Consider the following 12,486-nt stretch of genomic DNA (forward strand, 5'->3'; position numbering starts at 1 on the left):
TCACCGAGAAGAGACAAAGGGAGACAAACCTGAACAGGGCGCAGGGTCCCTGTGCACCTCTGGTGGAGGTGATGAAAAGCCACTGACATGTGCTAAACACAGCAGGGACTTGATCAGATATAGGCTGAAAGAGGATTAATCTCGTAATAGAAAACAGAGGTGCTACCAGGAAGATCAGGGCCCATTCCTCTACTAGAAACTGTATAGAACTGGAGTTATGGACTAAGGTTATTTACTTTATCCAATTCTCCCTCCTTCACATCCCTTCCTCCTCAAGTACTTTATTTTTTAAAACTTATTGTATAGATCCCAAGCCCTTTTTTTTTGGAATTAGGCAGGATAACAGTAGAAGAAAGAAAGAAAATGGAGAAAGGTAGGAAGGCAGATGGGTAGGCGAATTATCTGTTCTCCCAACAGACGGGAAGATGAACTCTACTTTGACATATTTTATTGAAATTTGGAGATTCAGTAGCACACACTGCCTAACACAAGTTATGGTATGTATTATTTTTCCTCTTTCTATAATTAGCTTCCTGACTTTTTCTACTAATTTCTAGGCTCTTTCACTAATATATTGTTACCTTTAAAATCTGCTTTCCAATTTATTATTTCACTTCCAACATAAAGACAAAGTAAGATATCAATATAGTCAAGTCTCCATCATTAAAAAATGAAGTACCCTATTACAGGCACAAAGATTCAGCTACACTAAAAATAACATAAAAACCATCCCCAAAGAATTTTTCACAGCTACACACTTTTATCTTAAATCTTTCATTACAATACTTCTTTTAATACAACCTATGATGAAAGAATATAAGTCTTTCTGATCATATCAGGAAGATATTTCACAATCACTGGGTTAATAGTTTATTTCAACAGACAGTACACCCTAAATGAGAGTAAAATTCCCAAAACACCCCTGTCCATGAACATAATTGGCATCCCAGTGACAAACCCAACAAGTACAATGACTTGGCGTGTTTTTTTTTTCCTATCAGAGAGAGATTTTAAAAAGAGGAGTTGAGGATGAAGTTCCAGCTCTGCCCACCTGTAGAGCAGCAGTCTCAGAGCTCCACCAAACATGAAATCTCAGGATCAGAGAAACACTGGTCAGGTAAGCAGCAGCCCTTCTGGTCAAAGTGGACCCGGGAGGTGGCACCAGCTGTTATTGCCCACGCAGACATTTTCAGAGTCCACCCCTCATCACTAGCTTTCCTCGTTAATAATTTGCTTATACGTAATTTCAGCATTTCTTTCTGAAGAGCAATTTCCTCCAGAGTGAAAAATAAAAGACGAATGCCTACATGTGTGCTGCTGTGATCATTTGCCCTCTCTCAGGACTCACCTAATTCCAAAGGGGGTGCAATTATTAGGGCAAATTCCAGCTCCAAAGGAAATTCCCCAGCTCGGCCAGCTGCCAGTGGAACTATAATATCACTATGAAGAGTAAGTCTTCCTGGAAGTTAAGAAGAGTCTGGGGAGAAAAGGTTCATTATGCAGAACTATCTAAGGAGCAACCTCCCATCACAAGAGGAAAGAGGTTTGTTTACATAATCAAATGCTAGGAAGTTATCATGAAAGAAAGACTTAAAATAATTGCACAGACCATCTCAGTTTTTCCATTTTCTATAACTCAATATGGGATTTTAAAGAAAAACCAATAATTTAGTCATGTCTTTTATTTTGGATATTAAAGTAACTCCAAAGCAACACATAAATCAACACATGGATATGCACTGAGAAAACTTATTGAATATCATTTGTAAGACATGCATGGAAAAATCAAAACCATAATAACGTATCACAAAGCTCAGAATTGTGTAAATATATACAGCAAAGGCAGAGAGAACCAAGAAAATAAGGGGTTTCAGAAGACAGTTAAAATATAATCACTATAGGCAAGGAAAAACAAAGATGTATTTTGCTAATAAAAGAGACCTTTGTGCATCTCCTGAGAACCTATAAAACTTGTTCTTATCTTACTAACAAGTTTATTTAACATAGCTCTTTGCTTTCTAAACCTACAATAAATTAGAGGCAATAAATTATAAATGGAGGACACTGCTGTATATTGATATTCTCATAAGATGACAGACAAAAATTAAGAAATAAACAGAATATAAAGCAAAGCATTTGAGTGTTATTTGGAGGAAGCAATATGGCCCTATGTACCTCTGTATTGCTCAGATCTATTACAGTATCACCAAACAAACACGAAAACGCACATAAGCTACACAGCCTATACCTACACAAAGTTCTGGTGCTCTTAAGAGCAAACTGTAAAGTATACAGAGAAAAAAATTTATAAAGGTCCCACAGAATGCTATAAACAAAAGGCTGCCCCTGTGTATTTTGCAGAAATACCAACATTTTGCTCATGAATCTTCAGAAAACAAAGCCTACTGTTGTTTTATAATTTTGTCCGTGTAAAGATCAGTGCAAAACAAGTATGTATCAATTGGCCTAGATTTTCAGAGTAATATTTAAAACTATGAAGGTGTCTAAAAATGTGTTTAAAATGCCAATGTGCAATAAAGGCCAAGCATAAGAACTGGGAATATTAAGGAAATTCTTCCTCAGTATATATGAAACTATAATTTCAGACAAACTGACTTGACCTTTTTCTTTTTCAGTCTTCCGCTGTCACTGACATGACTTTTATACACTAATTAAGGACACAATAGTCTACATTAGATACCATATTCCCAATTCCTGGAGAGTTCCCACTAACAACAACTTGAATTTTCTGACAGCTACTCAGCTTCACTATTCAGCATGATTCGTAGAGAAAGGCTTAGTCAAACAGCTGTTAGAAAATGTTTATAAGTTGATTTGTCCTGATGTTAATGGGTTTCTATTTCTTTAAAGGAACCTTACTTAATTCTTTAATAACTGGAGTTTATGAAAGAGTTAACAAATTCTTAAGTAATTATGAAATACTGCCCCTCTTGTAAGCAATACCGTATTTGCGCTCCCAGTGAATGGTGAGTGGCGAACACTAATATGGTAGAGGCTGGCCAGCTATTCACCAAAACTCCTTCTCTCTTCCTGGGCTATTACTAGACTACATTTCCCAAACTCCTTTGTAATTAGGTGTGACTACATATCTAAATTCTACCCAATAAACTGTGAACAAAAGCAACAGACCTAGGGAAACTTACTCACAGTGCACTTCTCCCATTTCCCTTCCATCAGCCTGCTGTGGAGAGGCACGGGGATGTTAGAACCCCTGAGCGGTGGAGGTGTGAGCCACCGTTCTCAGCTGTCTGGGGCCCTGAACAGCCACTAGAAAAAGAACAGCCCGCCACTCAGGAAAACCCTTTTGGTCTTTATGTGAGTAAGAAATAACCTTGCTTCCTGTCTGAACTGTATTATGGGGTGTTTGGTAGTGCTGCAAATGAACACAGTAAGAAATATATCAACTGAATTACCCACCAAAATTTAATGTGGAAAGTAAAGGTGGGAACAAATAAACGTGCAGAATAAATTTAAACAGAACATTTGGGAAAAGACTGGGACTAACTTTTAAGACACTGTCCCTCAGGAGTTGGAGAATAAATAAAATAAAATGCTCACTCTGGTTGTTTCAAATTTGAATATGAGATTGAGAAGTTTAGACTTAGAAATAGCAACAGAGCCCTGAGCGGTGTGGCTCAGTTGGTTGGGTGTCATCCCGTAAAGCGAAAAGTCACCTGTTCAATCCCCAGCCAGGGCTCATGGCTGGGTTGGGGGTTCGGTCCCCTGGTCGGAGCTCATAAGAGAGACAACTGTTTGATTGATGTCTCTTTCTCACACTGAAGTGATGTTTCTCTCTCTTCCTTCCCCTCTCTCTAAACATAAATAAGTAAAATCTTTCAAAAAAGGAAGTAACAAAAGAATAACTGTAAAGTTATATTAGTACAAATATATATTTGAAACAATATTTAATAAATGTAATATTCAGTGTTTCCCACCAATACTATACTCTGCAATCAAATTCTATTACAAGAAAACCTTCTAGGAATTAATTCATTTGATTATCTTAGAATACTTTTATTGAATACCACTTGAAATAAATAATTAGCCAGGAAACTAAAAATATTTTACTTACACACGGCTTATTGCAATGAGGTTTGACCTGTATTTCATTAAAAAGCCATCTGATCACTCACCAGGAGAAGCCATTACCGACTTGGTCTGTCCTATGGCTACTTCATTTACCATTCTTTTTTTTATTTTTATTGAATTTATTGGGTGTACCATTCATTTTTTATGGTAACACTGTGAACAAACTGAAGAAAAAGTCCCCACTTGGACATTATGATACTTGTTTGTAGCTCTGTCCTGGTTTTCGTTTCCTACTTAATGACTAAATGGCACCGTGGTGGGTAATGCGCTGGAGTAAAAGTGGTGAATCATTAAAGAGTTCGTAAATTTTAAAAACAGGGGCAGGCCTTCTGGGCCCCATATGCTTCTGGAAAACCCAATGTTGTGCTGTATTAATTGAACTGTGAAGCTTTTATTGGTCCTCTTTAAAAAATGCTTGCAGTGAAGCTTTCATTAATGCTTGCCCTCAAATTGTTTATACTACTTAGCATTTCCATAGCAGAGTTATATTTCAAAGAACTTTTTGATTATCAGCTAATCTACATTTTTATAAGAGTATTCAGTTCTTTAGCAAAACAGAGGCATGTAGGGAAAACGCAATGAATTTTTGTTGAAGATTTGCCAGTGAAGAAAGGAATAGAATAGAATATAGAATATCTTGCCACGAACCTTTAGCTTATATAAATTGCCTGGTCCTCTGACTCCATAAGGGTGGAATAGTTATTACATGCTCCCACAGTGGTGAAGAAAAGAAAAATGAGCTACCTTTATGCAGTGGGCTTTGAAAACTAAAGTTATCGAACTTTGCAATGACTGCTATGGCAACTCCATTACCCAAGGTCATCTAGAAGGCCACAGGGCCACATCGCTGTATAGGTCTGGGGTATGATGCACTATGTGGTCAATGTTTGGAAAATTCCTTTGGGAACATTCTCATCGAAATTACATCATATAAATTAGATTCGTCAAATTAAAAGTCATGCTGGAATCACCATAGGGTTGACACAGCCTAATTTATTTACTCTTAAAAATGTTCAGGCTCAAATCATATTTTCTATAGTATCATATTAAAAACCCGGTCTCTGCTAAAACAGGTAGAAACATGTTTTGAGGGAGTGGGGAAGGGACGGAAATGTACCCTAGAAGGATCGCTTCGGTTCATCTCGACATGAACATGGGAAGGCCTAGGTGGCAGAGAACACACACAAACACACACAGAACGTCCCCACACATTATTCCCTCCTCTTCTTTTCCACAGCACTGCTGTTTTATCTATCAGAAAGCAGAATGACCGAGTTATATCTCAACTCACAGGAGAAAACACCTACATTAAGATCGGATTTGATCAAGCATTTTTTGTTTTTCTAGAGTCCCAAAATAAGAAACACTAGAGTTTGTTAGGCAGATTAAAGAATATTTATTTCTGCACTTCACCCAGTCACAGTGAAGAGCAGGGTGTTCCACCTTATTTGGTACCCCCTCCAGGTCTCCCACACCAGCCTCGTGAGGGGAGGGGCCCAAGAACCAGTATTACTAACAAGAGCCCCACGTGATTCTTATTATCAGACGTGTCTGGGAAACTCTGGATTAGATGAGCCCTAAAGTCTTTCCTTCTGAGATTTGGCACTTCTGATAAAAATTAAATTACTAGAAATGGCATCCATACTGAGGTACTCAGAAATTAGGTTCTGTTCATATATATATCTTAAAAGAGCACAAGGAATGAACCAAAACTATTTACACTTTTGTCTCCCCCACTAAAGGGTGCTGTGCATAAGGCTCATGACTTAGTACCACTAAACAACACACTGCCTGGCACAAAATATTTGCTTCATGAGTTTTAAATAAACGACTCTGTCGATTGCAGCAACTAGCTGACAATCTTACCCACGTAGTCTTTCCTTGTTCAAGCTCCTTGGTGCCAAAAAGCAGCACCCAGTGCCCTAAGAACATTATTGGCGAAGCAAAATTAGAATAAGAACCAGTGATTCTATATTCAAAACTCAGTGCTTATTGTTTGGCTGAATGATCAAGACAGTACTATTTAGTACTTGATATTAACTATACTTGAATATAGATGGAGAACTCCTGTGAGACAGGGAAAAGAATTCACACCACCCGGGACAAGTTTTCAAGACAAACAGAAATATTGTCCTGTGTCTGTGACACGGACTATTAAAGAACTTCTGTAATAACTGGAATGAGTCTGTTGTCCTGGTGCACAAAATCCCTTAGAGCCCTTTGGGGAACAAAAGCAAAATAAATGGATGGCGAATGCATAAACCAATTTAATTCTCTTTTTGCATAGTTAGAAAAAAAGGAGATGTAAGAAAAAAACACTTCTAAGTCAAACGATTAGGTTATTTCTCACCAGTGGAATAGTTATGGTGCCATAAGATACAGACTAAGAGCAGAATAATATATTCATGTTTGTGGCCAAACATTTTCCAAGTGCATTTCGGGTCTCTAATCATGATTTGTACTTACTGGCAGTAAACAGAAAAGATTCCCACCCACCTGGCCCATTTGCTATGACTGTCCTCAATTAGGATTTCATTCATAAAAACTTCCCAAACAGAACTGATTAAGACCTCTGTCTAATGCTGCTCTCACCAGAGCAAATGTATTTATGAGAGAGTACACAAGGAAATTTTGAGGACTCTACAATCAAGAGCTTCACTCAGTATTGTCTCATTTATCTCCCACTTTTTCCCTTCTCCTAACTGCACAGTTATTCTCCTGGCCAGAACTCCCTCATCGACACAGCAGCCTCCAAGGATACTTTCATATTATAAAGTCAATATTCTTGAGGACAGGGTAAGCTGGATTCAACTGTGAGATATTACCAGTAGTGAGTTTGTGTCAGCTATATGTGAAACTCACCAAGGCATTTGGTATTATTTTCCTTTATTTTTAAAGAGTCCCATATATTTGACCATGTTATATCTTACAATAGATTCACCTATAAGAACTCCTATTTTTTTTCTAAAATGCTACAAGTTGTGATAGTCTTCAGTAGGAGAAGCTGAGCTATGCATCATAGTCCCTCCTTCACTATATGCACCTTGATGCATCAGCTCACATTCACTCTCTACACAACCAACCATCTACCCCAGGTGGACAATGTGACTCATATTAACTCTCAAATCCCCTCTAATTGTGTCTGTTTCTTCTCCCCTCAGGAGGAGTTAGCTGCATGCACTCATCTGTTTTCCTTCTCTTTTACCTCACAAAGTTCAGTAAACATTGCTTCTGACCATCTGTTCCTTACATATATACAGCATTTCCATAGCTTTGTTGCCCAATGTACTTTACCTCTTAAGCAGTTAACATTAATAACAAAAATCTCACCCTACCCTCTGTTTCACACATAAGATGAGAAACCAAGAGTGATATCACCCTTACACAGACCTCTCCAAAAATAATACTTTTAGAATGAAATTAGATGCAATACAAACCTACCTGAGAAATTCTCTAAAGTGCCCATAGCTCCCACTAAAAATCAGCATAAAATCTCTTACCTGTTTAACTTTCTGCCATTTGATCCACTTTTCCTTAAGCATGTACAATTTAAAAATATTTCTTATTACATTGCATTGATTCTCTTTTTCAGCTAACTTTATCAAAATATTTCTGCATCCACTCATTGCAGTGTAGTTACCTTTAAATAGGCCTTGATGAGCTAAACAGCAAATCTAAGCACTTCTAATAGTGTTCTGATGGGACTGTGTGTTTCTCCGTAAACAAGTGGGTCCAGGTCCACACATTAGAAACATGATACATAAAGACCATAGAGACGCTGAAACCCTATGCTTGCACTATTCATAAGTTGTGTAAATTGAGTTCCATTATAATTCGGATTCAAAATTTTCCTGTGTAGTTTCATCTCTCATTAGCCTCGATGACATCTGCACTGTGTGTCCAGTTCAAGATTACATATCCAGGTAGAAATGCCTTTTCAAATGTCTCATTTGCACACAGCTGTTGTCACTGCTGTAAATTCTATTTTCCCATGATTCAATCTGCCCTGTCACTCTCTGATGACGCGAAGGTGGGAGGTGACAAACAGTGTGGGAGGGGTGTGTGTGTATCTGCACGTGTCTTTGTGTGTGTGTGTGTGTGTGTGTGCATGTTGAGGGGGTAGAGAAAAAAGGGACAGGGGACATTTGTTTAGATGTATAAACAGTCTAGGTTCTGGCCGTGGGAACTGCAGGCAAGCCCCTGTATAAATTCTAAATAATAACTTCTGGAAATGGGGGAAGTGCTTCGCCACTTCTGTACTTAGCCAATGTGTTCCTATTACTTTTAGTATGTTTTTTAATGATTCCAACACATTCTACCACAAGGGAAAAAAAAGTTCGACTGTGGTGGTTCTAAATTAAATGCCTGTGTTAAATTATGCAATTTTGAAACATTAAATTTATATATAAATGAATATATATAATATGTATTTAAAGTGCAATACATACATAGATAAAATGCTAACATGGGTTTAAGTTCATCTCAGTAGAAAGTATAAGAAGACTAGGCTATACCTGATGAGCAGAGCAGCTCGCGCAGGGCAATGTACGAGAGCAGGCTGGGGAGCCGGCAGGGGCGGGGGAAGGAACAGGGAGGGGGGAAGGAACAGGCACAGCAGGTTAGACCAGGAGTTACCAAAGCCTAGTCCCCAGGCAGCCAAAGCCCTGCAAAAATCGCAGTTATTGGGCCCCACTCCAGACCTACTGAGTCAAACACTATGAGCATGGGTTTTTTTTGGTTTTTAGAGAGAAAGGCAAAGGGGGGAGGCAAGAAAGAAAGGGTGACAAACATTGATCGGCAAGAAAGAAACATCAATTGGTTGCCTTCCGTTCATGCCCTGACTGGGAACTGAACCCGCAACCCAGGCATGTCCCCTGCCCAACTGGCCACCTTTCTGTTTGCTGGACGATGCCCAACCGAGTCACACCAGTCAGGGTCACGGGCTTGTTTCGAACAACCCCTCCCAATGATACTGATGCGTGGTAAAGTTTGGGAGCCTCTGGGACATGTGGATTCAGAGATAAGAGGCTGAGGTTACCCTTTATCTGCTTATCCAGATGACAATGCTAATTATAAACTATACCTATAATGGAAGACTCTGGAAGAGAGCTCTGCCATGTCATCTAGAATCAACAACCACAGTTCTACTCCCCACTAATTTCCAGTTCCAAATTCAACATGCAAGCTTCGGGCCCCCTGGGGGTGTGGGGGGAGACTCATGAGGCCATGACCTTTCAGAGCAGCTAACCTGGGTGTGGCACTCTGCAGAGGGAAATTCTTGGCAAAGATTTCCCTTTATAAACTCTAAATATAATATTACATTAGCTTCAATCTTGGAAGTTGGATAACTCAAGGATATCAAGATGCTGAAACAGTGTTTTAAATAATACATAGAAATGAATGCTCCTACAGTCATCCAAACAGAAAATTCTTTTTAAATTCGTTCATGCTAAGCATGTGGTTTCTGAGCCTGCTCCGTCATTCTGAAGACCTGGTCTGTGCTTGTTCCAAAAGTGACACCCTGTTCCTGTAGGAATGGGTGTTGGCAGTGCTGGTCACAACATTACACGAGCCACACAGTACACTGGATTCGGAGGAAGCAGGTGCTGAGATTATAATTAAGTACGCACAGAGGAAACAGGAGTGACAGCAGAGAAGGGTGGGGAGGAAAACTATCCTTCCTGTGTGTCAAGAGATGAAGGAGGAGCGATTCCACATGCTGACTTCCAAAGTTCACAGAACAATTTAAGATGCCCACCCTCATCTGGAATAAACATTTATAGCTTCATAAAATTCAACCCAAATGTCACATGAGACCTGGAAGAATGAAAGCCCAGTGCTCAGATAACAACGCGAATGAAGTCAGTTGCCTGAAAAGCCAACTGGTTTACATAATAGAGGATTGGCTCCAGAATAAATATTCAAAATTCATTCCATCAACCAATCTACATCAGAAAACACAGAAAGTCCTTTCATGACTTAAATTTTTGGTTTGAAGCAACACAAAGCAATATCTTTCATACACAGTCTGTTAAAGGTTTAAAAAGCAATGAGACTGACCGGGCTGCACTGGTGAGCTCATCACGGGAGTCAGTCGGACTGATGGGTGGGATGCGGGTTCACAGCCTTCCTTCAGCTGGCAACGTCGGTCCCCAGGGGCCTGGTGGAGGAGAAACCTGGAATGCAAGAGAAAGGCACGTGGATGATACACATTATGTCAAACCACGAAGGAAAAGAGACAGAGAGTCTCCGCTCAGCCACAGCTCAACCGTGGGTCTTTGAAAAAGTCACATCAGCTTCCCAAGTGTCTGCAATCTTCATCGATAATGATCTATATCAATATATGTTATTATAGATACATATAGGTACTACATATAGATATACAATTAATATAATTTAGGCATCTATTATCTGAATTTTATCTATAAAGGAGCAAATTTATCAGTCATGCTAAAAACACAGAAATATTGTGAACACCAGAATAAAATCTGTGAATGGGAAACCACTTCACATAGTTATAATTAGTTCTCTATTAACTAGTCACTATAAGTTGTTGTTTTTTGTTATCATTATTTTAGAAATTTAAAATAGTTTGCGGAATTTTGGATGTTAGTATCTCATTCCATAGTATTTTTATCATTGTCAAAGATTTCCATCTAGAGATAAGACATCTTGGCGGAAGAATTTTAATGGACTTAAAAAAAGGGATAAATAAACCATAAAATATAAGAGCGGCAGGAAACTCCCCTTACAATTTCCATTTCTTCTTGAAGACTTTTGCAATCTTGTTCCAGCCGAAAGCAGTAACAGCTATAGTCTTTCTAGGAGTGGCACAGGATGGGCTTCTTGGAAGGGATTTAAGGGGCTTTCTGATTTTAATTCGGATGCACTCTCACCACTCGACACTGCAGCAAAGGAAGAGCAACTGGAAGGGCAGTTTCCTCACAGTTTACTGGAATTTGTCAAAGTTTAAAAAAAGAGGAAAAAGAAGGAGCTTTTAATGTTGCTCTTAATGAGTTTCTTGCAAAAATAGTATGGCCCAATTGCACTATTTTTATACACAGAATGCTGTAACCCTGAGAGTGAGGCATCTCTTTACCTTGAGAATCCAATGTATTTATTGTGATTCGTTTTCCCAGCCATATTTTGAAAGTGTTGTTACTATTTTTTTGCCCAGATGTATAAAGCAGTATATAAATATGTATTTCTTTTGAAGAACTATGCAAGCTCACCAAGAATACCTATAATACTTTAAATGGTCTCTCAATAGAAATATGCTCATTATTAGAACAGTTAAATAGAGTCATTAACTGCAGCAGGCTACTTCTCATGGCCTCTTTAATGCGGGATATACTTTAAGATTTAGTAACAATAAACTGTATATTTTTATAAATCTTCAAAATTATACGATGTGCATATTTTATTAACATTATTTTAAAAATCTTAATTTCCATGTTGATGAAAAAGCAATATTTCTTTAAAAACTGAAAAAGGAAGAACAGAAAACTTTTTATTTCTGTATCAGCAAACAGACATTCTGATTCTGACTTGTAAATAAAAAAAGTCAATATCATATTTTAAAGAAGAAATCATTTGCATAGTTTTAAACAGTTACAAAGTACTTTTAGAAAGACCATACTGATGTCACTTTTATTTTTTTAAATATTTTATTTATCTTTAGACAGAGGGGAAGGGAGGGAGAAAGAAAGGGAGAGAAACATCAGTGTCTGGTTGCCTCTCAGATGCCCCCCACCGGGGCACCTGGCTTGCAGTCCAGGTATGTGCCCCAATTGGGAGTTGAACTGGCGACCCTTTGGTTCACAGGTCGGTGCTCTGAGCCACACCACTGAGCCACACCAGCCAGGGCTGATGTCATTTTTACATCAACCATGCTAACAGATACTTGTCACTCTCCCCACACCTCCTTCGGAGGTGAGAAAAACAGGTGAGATGTCATCTGCTTCATAATTAAAAGGTAATGAAACAAAATCAAAATTAAAACTTGAATTAGATTTAAATGTATAGGGCATCTAAAATTAATGAGTGTGGACTTTGATATTTTTGGCACTTTTACCTTTTTTACATTGCAGTCTGGAACATATCCTAAATGTTCTCGCTGCACTCTGGATTCTCAACGGTTTGATTTTGAATTAAGAATAACAAAAAGCAAGGGACTTAAGGGAATGGAAGGAAAGGAACACCAAAAGATGCCTTCCATCAGAGGCACAGTTCTCGGTGTTTAAACAAAACAAAAAAGTTAATCCATAATGTCACTTTGTAAAATTGATGCTTGTATATTTCCAAATACAACTCAGTTTAACCAATAATATTCAATAGTTAAGAGTAGTAACACCAAGGTGAAGTTTTGCTCCTTGT

General features: G+C 38.4%; 1 protein-coding gene across 4 annotated transcripts in view; it reads right to left on the bottom strand.

The window, feature by feature from the left end:
- Positions 1-12,486, bottom strand: part of HDAC9 (histone deacetylase 9) — an 825,092-nt gene that overhangs the window by 748,161 nt on the left and 64,445 nt on the right. For all 4 annotated transcript variants that reach the window (XM_036010543.1, XM_028525366.2, XM_028525363.2 and 1 more), the window contains exon 2: positions 10,171-10,286. In XM_036010543.1, the coding sequence (XP_035866436.1) occupies positions 10,171-10,192 (22 nt within the window). In that variant the 5' untranslated portion in view covers positions 10,193-10,286. The remainder of the gene's footprint in view (positions 1-10,170; positions 10,287-12,486) is intronic.

This window comes from Phyllostomus discolor, chromosome 10 (genome assembly GCF_004126475.2).
Source record: "Phyllostomus discolor isolate MPI-MPIP mPhyDis1 chromosome 10, mPhyDis1.pri.v3, whole genome shotgun sequence".
Taxonomy (NCBI): Eukaryota; Metazoa; Chordata; class Mammalia; order Chiroptera; family Phyllostomidae; genus Phyllostomus; species Phyllostomus discolor.